Source organism: Lepidochelys olivacea (genome assembly GCF_965140295.1).
Source record: "Lepidochelys olivacea isolate rLepOli2 genome assembly, chromosome: 3".
In the NCBI taxonomy this organism is placed as follows: Eukaryota; Metazoa; Chordata; order Testudines; family Cheloniidae; genus Lepidochelys; species Lepidochelys olivacea.
This window is the reverse complement of record NC_140413.1, coordinates 169,532,479-169,548,259: the sequence shown is the minus strand read 5'-3', so window position 1 is coordinate 169,548,259 and position 15,781 is coordinate 169,532,479. Positions and strand designations below refer to the sequence as shown.

At 39.7% G+C, this 15,781-nt stretch overlaps 1 protein-coding gene across 3 annotated transcripts in view; it reads left to right on the top strand.

The window, feature by feature from the left end:
* Positions 1 to 15,781, top strand: part of SYT14 (synaptotagmin 14) — a gene marked incomplete at its 5' end in the record, with an annotated part of 174,234 nt that overhangs the window by 67,674 nt on the left and 90,779 nt on the right. For all 3 annotated transcript variants that reach the window (XM_084622043.1, XM_084622042.1, XM_084622041.1), the window contains one exon: positions 6,131 to 6,349. In XM_084622043.1, coding sequence (XP_084478169.1) covers positions 6,131 to 6,349 — 219 coding nt within the window. The remainder of the gene's footprint in view (positions 1 to 6,130; positions 6,350 to 15,781) is intronic.

Here is a 15,781-nt window from a genome sequence, read left to right as displayed (position 1 = left end):
CCCAGGCCCACTCTACTCTACTGGGTCCTAGTCCAGGGCAATACTAGTGGCGAACTGTTCCGCCACTGGGTCAGTGGGGATCTGCCCACAACACACTGATCTAGAATCAAGCCAAGACTCAACCAGACTGTAGTCTAGTTTGCCTGTGCTACTTCCTACATCCTTTTTATGTGGTACCTCCATTTTGTGGGTGTCCTCTATCTTCCTAGGGCAGGTGGCCAGTGGTAGCCACAGCAACCCCTCGGCATCTTGATTGGCCGGTTGCTATAGCAAGTTCTCAGTATGGCTGAAATCCTTTTCAGGTTCCAGTCTCATATGAGTTGCATCTGTCTCCCTTGGCAGCTCCAGCCCAACTGAGCTGAAGGCCCTGCCTTTTATACTTTTGATTCCTGTCCTGCCCCTCTGCTTCTGGTGGGCTGGGCGTGGCCTTCCCGGCTCAGCCCACCAAAGGGCAGGTTGTGGTCCCTCCCTGTCAGTCTCAGAGGGAAGCCATGCCTCCTTGCTATAGTTTTGTTTAAGTTTCAGCTAAAACACTTCAGCTGGTTCCAAGAATGAGATTAGGGAAAAATAAATTGGCCCATGTTAAAAAAAAAAAAATCTTATCACAATTTCACTGAGATGCTTTTGCACCTCCCTGCTATGGAGCAAGAGCTTGAAATTTGGGGGGGAGGAGTGGGTTGTTCTGGTATAAGGGAAGTGCCTTTTGCTGTTTCTGTGGAAAAACTGCCCAAATTAGACTAAGTTATAAACCTCTGGGAAAATTGCAATTTGTAGGTACTCAATAGAGGCTTTTGTAACCAGGCCTTAGTGGGTCACAACTGAGGATGCCAAATTCAGGACGAATTGCTGAGAAATAGGGCAAACACAACCCAAAACTGATGGTTATTCTTTTATAAGATATACCAAACCAGCCACAAAAGTAAACTCCCATTTCACCACAGTGGTTAACAAGAAAATATAAAGGCAGGCATTCGAGTTCTTATATCACCACCAAAAACACTGGATTCAGAGATAAGTGGTTCTTTACAACCAGTCTCATCAAATAATAGGTTCTTCTGATCCCAAAGGGCCAACCACACACCCAGGTCAATATGTAACTTAGATCTTACCCAAAAATCATGCTGATGCCAATTCTTTATTATCTAAAATCTAAAGGTTTATTTATAAAAAGAAAGAAAGGTGAGAGTTAAAATTGGTTAAAGGAATCAATTACATAAGAGTAATGGCAAAGTTGTTGTTTCAGGCTTGTACCGGTGATGGAATAAACTGCTGGCTTAAGTCAAGTCTCTGGAGTACATCCACAGCTTGGATGGGTCATTGTCCTTTGTTCAGAGTTTCAGTTTGTCACAAAGTTCCTCCAGAGGTAATAAGCAGAATTGAAGACAAAATGGAGGAGTTTCCAGGGCCTTTTATAGCTTTTGCCATGTGGAGGGCATTCCATTGTTCTTACTGTGGAAAATTACAGCAACAAGATGGAGTTTGGAGTCACACTGGCAAGTCACATGTTCATACCCAATTTCCCTAGTCATTGCAGGAAGCACATTTACAAGACCGTCCACTCAGTGTAGATGGGCGTCTCCCATGGTCCATTGTCAACCAAGTGATGAATCACTTAACTTGAATAGTCCCTCCAAGATGTGCTGGCGAGCTACCTTGTGGGCAGTACCCCAGGAGCAAACATTTGAAATCCAGGTATAGAGCCAATACTTATACCTTCAAATACAAAACTGTTACATGTATACAGATAACATAAGCATAACCAGCAAATCATAACCTTTTCATAGACACCTCACTTGACAACCTTTGTACAAGATTTGCTGCAAATATATAACAGTGGTTGCAACAATTACCTATATGGTTATATTTTAATCAGATAACATCACAGCTTGTTATAGTCTGTGAGCTAAATTCTCATAAGACTCTGTCTGCACTGGGCATGCTCCATTCCAGGGCTGTAGAGGCCAAACAGGACTTTCTGAGCCATTGCTGCTTCTGAGTTCTGTGGGCTATTTTGGGGTCAGGCATCACAACTAACAATTGGGAGATTCTCTCCCCTGTGTTTTCAGTGTTCCCTCTGCTGATTCTCAGATTTTGTAGATGAAGAAACTGCCTGAGCGTAATGCAGAGACCACTGGATGAAGTTGACTGGGATTGGGAGCGGTGTGGGGGTGGGAATGGGAAATGACTAGACTAGGAAGACTGGGAGCTAGGGGCTGGGTTAGAGAGACTGAGATTGAACATGGAGCTGGGGTGTGAGTTCCAGGAATGGGTGGGCAAAGAAACTGAGGAGAGAAGGAGGCCATGGCAGTTGACTGGAACTAGGAGTTGAGGTGGAGGGAATACAGAGACTCAGATGGGAAGCCCAGGTAGGGAGACTGACTGGGTAGGGAGAATGGGACTGGGATGAGGAGCTCATGGCTGGAATGGGGGTTGGCTAAGCAGTAAGACCTCGGTTAGGGCAAGGGGCTAGTGGTGGGAATTGGGATGAAGAGATGGGAGCAGGGAAGAGGCAAGAGAGGGACAGAGTAGAGGGAATGGGGTGGACGGGGTCAGGCTTGGGGAAAAGTGGGGAGAAGGGTCTGTGATCACTAGAACACACTCCTCTTCAGAACCTAGAATGTCACAAATGTATGTGAAATCCACTGGCAAAGTGTGTGCCTCCTCCTCCTCTACTGGCTAGTCCACACAGAGGATGAGAACCTTCTGCTGCTGCCACCATAACTCTGTTAGCTAAATTGGCAAAGGTCTGTGCTGTGAATCTAAGGATTTCAGTTCTGCTGATGACTCATGTGGGTGTCAGTATGATTCCACATGGTGGAATTTGTTATTTCAGGTTACTTTTTCAGAAACCTGGGAAGTTACACATAAAAAACCTTATGTAGAAAAAAACGTTAAGATTGCAAAAAATGTAGGAAATGTCAGTATTAAAGTTGTCTGTGCAACCTTAATTTGGCTCCCTTGTGCATATGCGTTGTGATACAATCTTTAATTAGATGGTCATGTGCTATTTTTTTTCCACAAGCGCTGTTTGATTCAGAGCACAGGATGGGCCATGCAGGGTTGTTTAGTGAAAGAGGCCTTTAGTACTTCTGCCTCATTTGTTGCAGAAATTGGATGGTGTGTGGTGAATGAGGCAGGGACTTTGTAATATGGAATTTCTTGGCTAGATTGGAGAGAGGTAAATAGTGGTGTCCCCCAGGGGTCTATACTAGGACCAGTCCTATTCAACATATTCATAAATGATCTGGAAAAAGGGATAAATGGGGAGGTGGCAAAATTTGCAGATGATACAAAACTATTCAAGATAGTTAAGTGCCAAGCAGACTGCGAAGAGCTACAAAAGAATCTCACAAAACTGGGTAACTTGGCAACAAAATGGCAGATGAAATTCAATGTTAATAAATGCAAAGTAATCCACATTGGAAACTACACATAAAATAATGGGGTCTAAATTAGCTGTTACCACTAAAGAAGGAGATCTTGGAGTCATTGAGGATAGTTCTCTGAAAACATTCAGTGTGCAGTGGCAGCCAAAAAAGTGAACAGAATGTTGGGAATCATTAAGAAAAGGGAAGATAATAAGACAGAAAACATCATATTGCCTCTATATAAATCCATGGAACATCCACATCTTGAATACTGTGTGCAGCTGTGGTCGCCCCATCTTAAAAAAAAAAAAAATACTGGAATTGGAAAAAGTTCAGAAAAGGGCAACAAAAATGATTAGGGGTATGAAACGTCTTCCATAAGAGGAGAGATTAATAAGACTGGAACTTTTCATCTTGGGAAAAGAGACGAGTAAGGGGGGTATGGTAGAGGTCTATAAAATCATGACTGGTCTGGATAAAGTAAATAAGGAAGTGTTATTTACTACTTCTCATAACACAAGGACTTGGGGTCACCAAATGATATTAATAGGCAGCAGGTTTAAAACAAACAAAAGGAAGTATGTGTGGACTCCATGTCAAAGGTTGTTGTGAAGGCCAAGACTATAACAGGGTTCAACAAAGAACTAGTAAATTCATGGAGGATAGGTCCATCAATGGCTATCAGCCAGGATGGGCAGGGATGGTGTTCCTTGCCTCCATTTGCCAAAAGCTGGGAATGGGCAACAGGAGGATGGATCACTTGATGATTACCTGTTTTGTTAATTCGTTCTGGAGGACCTGGCATTTGTCACTGTTGGAAGACAGGATACTGGGCTAGATGGACCTTTGGTCTGATCCAGTATGGCCATTCTTATACCACTAGAATGCCCCTCTCCTTTGTTTATGAGATTTGCTCAAATTAGTCACTGCCCACGTACACCAATTTAAATGATAAACTTTGGCTTAAATTGTAATCATAGTTGAGGAGGCTAGTGTGCACTTAAGTTAGTAATGCATGTAGCCCCAACCAACCTATTTGTGCAGCTCAGGTGGGTATGCTAAAATGTACAGGAGAGAGCGGCTTTCCTGTGCAATTTATGAACTCCACACTTGGGGAAGACTTCATTCTAGTCTGGCTACGTTCCTAAACTCCATTGGAAAAAAGCTTTTCAGGATTTCCTTCAGTGAAATGCCTTCCCCATCTGTGGAGCTACCAAAGTGAGGAGGGGGCAAAGGCAACAGCTTCTGCTCACCGCATGTAGTTCATTGGAGTTGGAGGCAGTGATCCTGCTGACCTTTATCAGGTTCTCAGTAGCCCGTCCTTATCCCTCTCAGACCTTAAGATCCACACAAACCTTTGCTTCAGCTACTGTGTAGTTTACAAAATTGGTCAGAACCCTGCCTTAATCCTTTTGCACACCATAGGAGGTGCCGGCCCGCAGCAAACTGCAGGAGTCTTTCCCCGGCCCTTGCATACCATACAAAGTCTCAGCCCTAATTATTCCGATTAATATGCAACAATTTATGTTACTAGCCAGTTCAATGTGAAATTAAGTCTGCTTGAGAAGTACTTATCCAGCTTATTATTTTTGGATATGCACTTGGGGTAGAGTGCACTACATAATGCACTACATAATTTCTGTTTAAGGCCTCATAGTTACTTGGTGTTATATTTCTGTACAGAGGTTAAGTGGAACTTAAAGATAGTATAGACCTTGTACTGGCCATCTAAACTGAGCTATTTTCCTGTTAAATTTCAACTTTTAAACTGTAGCCATTTCAAGTGGAGGATTTTTTAAAAAACAAACTAAAAACCTTGTAGGTTTTTTAAAATGGAAAATGTTTATTTTTCACTCCATTCTGAAAACAGCTGAATCTTTGTTTAAACTTTTAAAAAACAAACTAAAAACCTTAAGACACTAATTTTAAACACAAATGTGATGATTTCAGAATTTATGACTGGATAAAAACAGAGGTTAGAATATAAACTTTTATGCAACCTTAACTATTGCCAAGTGGCTGCTATGAGAATCTGTATTAATTTCAGGTTTGAGGAAAATAGTCAGTTGTTTCAAGTAAAATAAGATTCTGTATGTCCATTTTGATTTTCATTTAACTGAGTACTTTTCTACATCCTTCACAACTATTGGTATGTGCCTGTATTGTAAAACTTCTGTTTTTAGCTATGAACATATTGGTCAACTTGTTAGATTTTCTTTTAAAACATAGCAACGGTATTACTGTACCATTGTTTCCCTTAGGTGTTATTAACCTGAAATATTTTATGTAATTTTGTCATCTGTTTTATTTTGACATCAGAATTTTATGTATACCATATTCTACACCATAAGCCCCTTGACAGGAGAGAATCAGGAGTTGAATTTCTAATATGAGTCAGTAATCTAAAATATGACATTAAATTATGTTGTCTGTGATTACATAAAATCTTTGGGAATTTTGTTTTTTAAATAAAGAGATTCAAGAAATTGGGTAAGTGTGCTTCCTCAAAAACCCCCATAGCTTATTTCCCATTAAATATACTGTATAATATTTAGGAATTTGTAATTTTTCTGCATTTGTAAAAAATAATAAAAATTTCTGACGTAGTACCTATGTAAAACGATGACAAAAGTTGGTTACATATATTTTGTTTTTCTCAAAAAATTTCAGTAAACATTGAAAATATTTAAATTGTATTGATTAATTTGTTTCACGCTCTCAAGCTATCATCTGTCATTTACTGTTCTGTTTTCTTCAAACAGACAACTCGTACATGAATAAAGACCAGAATGGTTCCTCCTCTGAAAGTGAAGACGAGGCAGTGGGTAAATACCATGAGGCCTTGTCCAGAACACAAAGTTCCAGGCCACCAATGGTAGATAGCAGACAGCAAAAAAATTACATTTGGGAAACTAGACAAAAATATAGCCCTCTGTCTGCAGAGTATGATGGGTACAGTAGTGAAGCCTCAATAGACGAAGGTAAGATGTGATTTACAATATTTCTCCCGTCATTCCTCACCTTCAGGTTACACTGTGGATAAGAATGTTGCAGTTAAAGACAGTCTGGCTTAGGAATAGTCACTATCTGCTAGTAACTCTAAAATATTTTTCTATATCTGCATTCATTACAAAAGATGGGTACCAACATGTTTTCATGTCCTTCCCAAAAGCACTGCATATGGAATTTAATATGGGAGGAATTAATATCATGCAGCTTTACCAACAGTAACATTTTTCTTGGAAGAACTCCTTTTAAGCTGATTTTTGTGGGGATTAAGAGGGAAGCATGGTGGCTCCTGATGAAGTAGTATAGGTACAAAATTACAAGACATACTTGCTGGATCCTTTGTACAGAGGTATACTTTATACATATGTTGACTTTTATAGCTCTAAAGTATAGCTTATCATTCAGTGGAATTTATTCTATTATGTTATTAGCACGTAAATGACAGGAATGTCTCATGTCTTTTAAATCACAGGAGTTAAGAACCAAAAAAAAGTTGTTTTGTTAATAAAAAATACCTAAAAGTCAAATTTTGAAAATAGATCCTTTTTGTGGCATATTTTTGAATCTTCAGTTCATGTCAGTTAGGGTGTGCCTACACTGCAATTCTGAGGTGTAATTGCAGCTTGAGTAGACATACCTGAACTAGCTTTAATTTAGCTAGTTCAGGTACTCTTAGCAGTGAAGTCATGGCAGCCTGGGCTTCAGCTCAGGCTAGCCAGCTGAATAATTACCCAGGGTTCTGAGTGGGCTTGTATAGCCGTGCTGAAGCTTGTGCTGCTACGGCTTTACTGATATCCAAACTTGCTAGATTAACGCTAGCTAAGGTATGTCTACACAAGCTGCAATCATCCCCCATGATTGCCATGTAAATAGCTAAGTACACAGTCACTGAGATGTCAAAATTATATCATTTGCATCTGGAAATAGTTCCAGGTGTGAAATTGTATCTGTAAGCATTTTGAAGCATAAAAACGGAGTTCTGGCTGAGGTCCAGTTTAAAAAAACAAAACAAAACAAACCAGGTTGTATTTTTCATGTGGGTGCAATGGTAAGACTTTCTTGATGGAGTAATTAGACATTTTAATTGTATATGTAATAAAATACAAGTGTATTTTAATAGACACTATATTTTTAAAAATTAAATAATTTTTCCTAGCAAAAAGCAATACATCTCATGTACTAGGGTTTACATTTAAGTGTAGCTTGCAACCTAAAAACATCCTTACAAATTTAGAAATTCTTTTCATAATGCGAGAGCCAATTTGTTTTTGTTTTGGAAAAATGTCCATTTACCACTTCAGCTAAAAGAGATGTTATTTTTGTGACCCTTTCTTCCACTTCTTATGTTGGAAACAGGGCCTGGATGGGTACTCTGATTCCTATGGCAGGACACAGAGATAGAACAGGTACACCATACTTGAAGCTCGCAGCAGAGTAAGATAATTCTCTTTCAGTCTTCATCTAAATTCCTCAGTCCTTCTGCTTCAAAACCACATCTTAGGAGGTCGGCGAGCTTGAGTCTCAGCATTTAGGGAGGAAAAAGGAGAAGTGATGGTTATTGTTTGCTCAGGAAGTACTGGGAGAAAGGCAAAGATGAGTAAGGGTAGAAGGATGTGTTTTCTGTTTCAGTTCCTTTTATCTACTTAAACCTGCCAACAGCAGCATCTACATTCCCTCTCCTACCCTGCTGCCTTTCCCCCCAACACCTATGTACTCCATGCTATGTGGGGAGCCAGCTTCACCTGGAGCTACTTGAAGGGAGAATTATAGGGGATACTTGCTGGGGGTGGGAAAGGGAGATGTTACCATCAGCAAATAGGAGAAGAAAGATACAGAATCTAATGCAGCCTCAATGCTGTTTGCCTCTTTCCGTTCAAGTGGCTCCCACTTGCCCACTTCCTCCTACCTCAAAGTTTCTGAGATTTGAATCTGAACCCATCTCCTAAAATTTTTTCCCCCCCCTTCCCTGCTCCTGAGCTTGTCTTGTAGGGGCAGTGAGATTTTACCAGCCACCTTCTTTTGTGTCCTGGGGCAAAAAGCTGGGGCTTGTGCTGGCTTCCCCCTGAGCAGGAGTCCTTATTCCTCAAGCTGGAAATTTAGAACATGATTGGAGTCCATGACAGATGGGCCATCTTTGGCAGGTTCTAAGCACAGCAACTAGGAGTCTGCCAGGCTGCTGCAGATATCATCAGTGCCCATGCTTCCAGACAGTGTCTCCATTCAAGAAATGGGATAATTATCACAAAAAAAACTGTCAACAACTTAAGTGGTAAATTGACTAATTTATTATAATGGAAATGTTTGCAGAAAAAAAAGGAAATATTAAAAAGTTTGATTTAAAATATGTTCAATTTCAGGTTATTTGCATATATGTTCTACATTTTAATTTACAGAAAAAATGTCAAAGTAATTATCAGAGTTTTGTGAATACTTATTTTGCATTTGCTGTCATCAAGAGCTGAGCTCCAGTAGTGTTGTCTGCCAGAAAACCTGCAGTTGTGTTACAGTTATGAGCAAAGCATTTGTAGAATCAGGGCCATGTTTTATAATTATTTCGGTAGCCATTAGTCTCCATGAGATGCTGCTCAATAATGTTACACAAGTTAACAAAAAAAATTATCATAGTGTTCTTTATAATATGTTATGGCCTGAAGGTGGTACACTACAGTATATATTTTGCTGATACTTCGTAGTTCTTCCAAAACAATTTCAAACACAACAGCAAATTCCTTGCATTATTATTAAAATATGTTCCATACAAATTTGCTCTGAATACAGGAAGAGACAAGGAAGAGTATGCATGGTTGCGTTTTATTCACCAAGAAAGGCAAGCTTCACATCCTAGAGCTTTAGTGACAAAGAAAGTGGGAACCTGATAAAGAACACCGGCAGCTCATAAAAAGAGGCTGGAGTGTACAACCAACCAGTTCAGACATGTTCAGAGAACAATATGTTTAAACATTTGAAGTTACAGTCTCAGATTAAAAGTGAAGAACATCAAGGAACTTTTTAGTCATTTTGTTTCAGTGTAAATTATGCAATGCCGAGTCTTACTGTTTCTGAAACCTGGACATGAATCCTTAATGCTATGAGGCATCACAGCAATCCTAACTGATATTTTTCAATAAATAGTTTAGTTTTAGTTTACTTGATATAACTTTGTGTTAAACTATAAATATAGATGATGTAAAGACAAATAATAGAGAAATTTCTTAATTCTTTGGAAAAAGGAACATTACTCTGTGTACTTAAGGAAAATGTCATATAAGAAATAAACAGTTTTAGTACTTAGTAACATCTTCGCTCCCCATCTTTAGATTTTCACAAATGTGTAATCTTTTCTACTTCTACACCCTAGATATTTTAGTCCCACTTTCAGAACATTAAAGCCTTCAATCCCTGTGCATAACTCCTACTGAAATCAACAGGAATTCCACCATAGGTCAGGAGCAATGTGATCTGATAAAACTACAGTGGTTTTCCATTTTTAGAAACGTGTGCTATTTTTTGGGGAAGCAATTAATCAGTAGTTCTTTCAGACTGTATATGCCCTACTATATATTTTCAAAGAAGGGACCCATATATGTGTTTTTACCAATAGCTGTCTTTTCTGCACTTTTACAATTACTTATATTTTTGTTTACTTTTTTGTTTGGCTAGTCGTGCTCTTATTTGTTTAAAAAACAACATGATGTACACAAAATCTTACAACAGGACAGGCAAGAAACAGAATCTTGTGTTTAACACATGAGGTTAAGTAAGATTGCACTGCTTGATATATTACCTGATTTTTGTAATCCCAAAGTGTAAAAATTCAATGATAATATCCTAAAATCTTCTTACACTATTAATATAATACTGACATTAATTATAAAACATGTATCAATACTTGACCAGCATATTGTATTTAATTTCACATTTACAGGATGCATATATTCTGAAAAGTTGTTATTTTGAAGCTTGGAAACATAAGAGAATGTGGCATATTTTGTTATCATTCTTTTGTCCTCTAGGTGGCATATTAATCTTTCTTTCCACCTAGAAGTACTGTGTAGAAATGACATATTATCATTATATAGCATGTCTAATAATCTTCAAATGGAGAAAACCAGTAATAACTTATAAATATTTTTGTAACATTACTTTTGGTTTTGTTTTTACCTACATTGTTTTATGACTCCATTTTAATTTGCTCCATGAATCTTTCGTTAAGAATTTTAGTTAGAAAAATAGTGTTCTTCTAATTCCAGGAGGTCAAACACAGCTTATGAGCTGGATCTGTCTTGCTTCTTGTATTTCTGTAGCAAATATGATATATTAAGATTCTGCAGAATCAAAATTTACCTTTGTAATGGAAGTTTGACCTGAGCTGGGTTTAGATTCACGCTTTTCTGCATAGGCCAAATGATAATTTTACCTCTCGTCTGCCAAGCTGTAGTGAACTACCTCAGTCTAAGATACAAATGTGTCTTTAAATAAACCCTAGTTTATTACAAAATTAAGAAAAGATCAAGTCAAAGCAAGTTAAAAGGCACAGAAGATGTACCTAGGCCTGAAACTCCCCTCACATTGCACAGATAGGCCCAAATTGTTGAAGTCACAGAAAAGAGATAAGCAAATTTAATGCCTACATTTCTAGACCTCTGTCAGTTTCACCAGGATTTGGACATATGCCATTCTCCATGACATATTAGATATCTATTCAGATCCCAATGTCAGTTTCCTTTTTTTTTTGCCATCCTGTTATACCTTCTTTTTATGTGGTCAGGTGTCTACTTACTCATCATATTAACCAAGAAAGTATCTGTGGCATTAACATCTTGACAATAATGTTTTCTCAGGGAGAGTGAAGTAATCTCTGTTCCTTGTTCCTATACCAATATGATTGCCATATCACTTTTAATTATATCCCCTCTTTACTGTAAGTATAATTATTTTTCCTAGCATTTCAAATGCAGCTATGATCCTGTTACATATAAAGTAATCTTCCTTACACAATGTTATCTGATTTGCAGGATCTGGTCCACTTTTACATGTGAAAAATTCTTTATTTTAGCACAAAGAGTGAATATTTCATACTTCATTAAAATTCTTTTTAAAAAAAGTAAATAAATTATTTCATTTCTTATAATCCAAGCAGCTAATTATTAATATAAATAAAGAATTGTTTGTTTACAACAATTAGTTTTAAATTGACTGTCCTTTTATGTGTTTAAACCTAAGGCAATTTGTCAGTGTCTCTCTGTCATAATTTTAAAGTGACCCTACTTTCTTAGTTCCAATTCACCTGAAATATGATTTCTCATCAAACATTATCTAATCTGTCACAGTGGCCCTTTTAATATATTCTGTCGTAGCTCCTTATTAAATCTAAAAATTGTCATGCCTTTGCCCTCTTCTAACAGTTCTACAGAAGAGGGCAGCATTTTTTCTTTAGAGAAACAGTCCCCTGAGGTTCCTGAAGATAAGTTTTTGAAGTTGATAATATTAAGACAAATGTGGTGAAACTGAGACATTGCAGACAGATGTCAAAAGCCCTAGATTTTTCCTTGTTTCTAAAGCAAGAAATTCTCTAAATCCGAGTTACCCAAAAGCGTGAAAAGGATTTTGCTTTTTATGTTCATGAGAACATGCAAAAATGTCTAAGTACACCTTGGATGCCCCTGACTAAGCATGCTTTCCCAAATCTCTTGATCAGCTTTAATTCCAGATGATAGCCAGTAAATCTGGGGCATAGTTCCCAAAATTGACACTGCTGTTGTTGCCTGTATCGGGAAATCCTCAGTACCACTTGATATATGGTAACATAGTTTGAATTATGAGACAAAGTCAGTGGCAACATAAAGAAAAAGAAAGAAAGCTTTAAGGAATATTTAGGTGTTCTCAAGTTAGCTACACTTACCAGTGCAGTACAACCGTTGATTCCATCTCCATCCTATTTTAAAGTATTTTTAACAACACTGCAGTCAATAGTCCTGTGGCTAAAGACTAGGTTGTTCAAAGATTTGCTCTGTAAGATTAATTTGTGTCTTACTCTTCACAAGGGTTTTTGGAAACATATGGAAGTACTAAAAGATTACAGCAAGAAAACAGAAGTTCTCTTAAATGAGGATCTGCTGCTCTGTCAGGCGTATGGTACTGGCTTTTATTGGCCTTTTGTACATTGTGAAGGTAGAGCAAGAGGGTCTCTTGCTTCTCCTTCTCTTTTCCCCAGCTAGGCTATCAGCATGGTATTTTTACATATCTGTTGGACTGCAGCCACATTGCTGCTCAGTTTCGTGTCTCTGATTAGGAAGGCAGAGGTTTCTCTGGAACTCTGAGACCTCTGATTCGTCTTGCAGTAGTGTCCCTATGGGTGCTCCACTCTAGGTGTGCTAGCACCCCGTGTGCCTTTGATTGGAGATTTCTCATAGCAGTGTCCGTTCAGCCTGTGTGTGTGTGTCCGTCAGTCTCGTGCCCTGTGCCGTTGTTATATAGCACTGCATAGGTGAACTACCTTTAGTTCCTTCTCAACCACCTCTGCCTGAGACAGAGCTCTGGCGGTTGTCTCGTTGAGATTTCCTCAACTTTCCACTTCTTTTATTAATAGTCAGTAGTAGTATTAGCATTAGTTTCTATACTTAGTAAATAGTAATTTTTTAGCTTATTTTTTCTTAAAATAATATTTAATTTTCTTTATATTTAGATAGATATTAGCAAGTGGGTAGCTTTTTCTTTTACTGGGAGGTTATGCCCAGTTCTCCCAGCTTCAGATGCTGTCTGTCATGATGGGAGGCAATCCTGGTCAGCGACGGGCACTCCCACTACATCCGTTGTCTCAGGAAATCACATGTTGTCCAGAAGTGTAACTTTTGTCTGGCAATGAAATCAAGAGCCAGAAAAAACAGAGAGATAAAGCTCATGATGGAGAACTTTATGCCTATCTTCTGACCCAGGCCAATGGACACTCCTGCCCCTTTCTCCCCCACCCCTTCAGGTGTGCCGGTCTCCAAGCAAATCTGCTGCCTCCATGACCTTTATGCCCCACACCTCCAGGGCATCTAAGAGGAAGACACAGGACTCTTTCTGTAAATCCTCAGTGGAACATGTCCCTGGCTCACAAGGTAGAGAATCTACCTCTAAAAAGCCAAAATTGTTGGTATCATCAGCTACCCCAACATCACCAGCTCGCCAATCATGTACTCACAAGGCTGCTGGCTCCTCAGGGAACCAGGGCATGACTACACCGAAAGATGGCAAAGCCTTGGGCCCCGAGAGGTATTGTTAACTGACCGAAGCAGCAAGAAGGGCTCTTCCTCAGCTTCCTCAGTACTGAAGAAGTCTGCTCAGGCTCCGATTGTGTTTTCATTGGAGCTCTCGAGACCTTTGGTACCATCAGCAACCGTGCTTCCCGCTGCGTGCCCGAGATCTCCAGTACTGTCACCACAGTCAGCTATGATCACCTCAGTGCAGACTGCAGGCTTGGTACTTGTCATAAATATAAAGGGAAGGGTAAACCCCTTTGAAATCCCTCCTGGCCAGAGGAAATCTCCTCTCACCTGTAAAGGGTTAAGAAGCTAAAGGTAACCTTGCTGGCACCTGACCAAAATGACCAATGAGGAGACAAGATACTTTCAAAAGCTGGGAGGAGGGAGAGAAACAAAGGGTCTGTGTGTCTGTCTATATGCTGGTTTCTGCCGGGGATAGACCAGGAATGGAGTCTTAGAACTTTTAGTAAGTAATCTAGCTAGGTATGTGTTAGATTATGATTTCTTTAAATGGCTGAGAAAAGAATTGTGCTGAATAGAATAACTATTTCTGTCTATGTATCTTTTTTGTAACTTAAGGTTTTGCCTAGAGGGGTTCTCTATGTTTTTGAATCTAATTACCCTGTAAGATATCTACCATCCTGATTTTACAGGGGGGATTTCTTTATTTCTATTTACTTCTATTTTTATTAAAAGTCTTCTTGTAAGAAAACTGAATGCTTTTTCATTGTTCTCAGATCCAAGCGTTTGGGTCTGTGGTCACCTGTGCAAATTGGTGAGGCTTTTTATCCAACATTTCCCAGGAAAGGGGGGGTGCAAGTGTTGGGAGGATTGTTCATTGTTCTCAAGATCCAAGGGTCTGGGTCTGTAGTCACCTAGGCAAATTGGTGAGGCTTTTTACCAAACCTTGTCCAGGAAGTGGGGTGCAAGGTTTTGGGAAGTATTTTGGGGGGAAAGACGCGTCCAAACAGCTCTTCCCCAGTAACCAGTATTAGTTTGGTGGTGGTAGCGGCCAATCCAAGGACGACGGGTGGAATATTTTGTACCTTGGGGAAGTTTTGACCTAAGCTGGTAAAGATAAGCTTAGGAGGTTTTTCATGCAGGTCCCCACATCTGTACCCTAGAGTTCAGAGTGGGGGAGGAACCTTGACAGTACTGATAACACCCTCAGTATGACAGGAGTTCCATTTCCCCTGGGACCTGGCTGTATCTGAGATGCCTGATTCTTTGCTGTTTGGCTCCGATGTGCTGTTGGTACCAAGAACATCAAGATTGCCTGAAATTCGCCTTGTACTGATGTTTTCACTTCAGATCTCTCCAGGCACTCCACCATTCCAGAGTTAGCTTAAGGAAGAGGATTTGGACGAAGACCTTGCCTTGGTGTCTCAGGTGTCAATACTGCATTCTCCCCCTCACTCCTGTAGAGGCGCCTTTCCAGAAGCCTCAACTGAAGCTGTAACTACTTGTGGCTCATGATTACCACCAACACCTCATTGGTTTGAGCACCCTTGGGTGTCACCTCCTATGCCTTATGCACCTCCTCCTTGCCCATATTGGGACCCTTGGGAGGCTTATCACCAACAATTTTCCAGAGCATCCAGAACCACCCATCATAAAAAGGGGCATCCTGCTTCACCTGCTCGTTCCAGGAGACCTGACCCTCAAAATAAATCTTTTGAGGAGCAGGAAGCTAGAGCTGATAAAGAGGTTTCTCCTACGGCCAACATCTCCTCTTCATTTCCAAATGAAGCAGTCATGCCTCCTCCTCCATCCCTGGCAGATGATTTTAAACACTTCCAGGATCTGATCAAGAGAGTTGCAGACTCCTTGCAGATTCCTCTTGAGGACGTGGAAGGGCCTCATCATAAGCTGCTTGATATTCTCTGTTCACCCATATTGGCCCACATAGCTTTGCCTGTTAACAAAGCTCTTCTGGACCCAGCAAAGATCCTCTGGCACAGCCCAGCTTCTATTCCAACTACATGGAAAAGAGAAGATAAGAAGTATTACGTCCCGGCAAACGACTGTGCTCTTATTTTCCCGTCCCTCACTTAACTTCTTGGTAGTTGACTCAGTTAATGAAAGTGGAAGGCAGCACCATGCTAAAATCATGTTTCAAGAAAAAGATCATAAGCATCTGGATTTACTGGGGAGGAA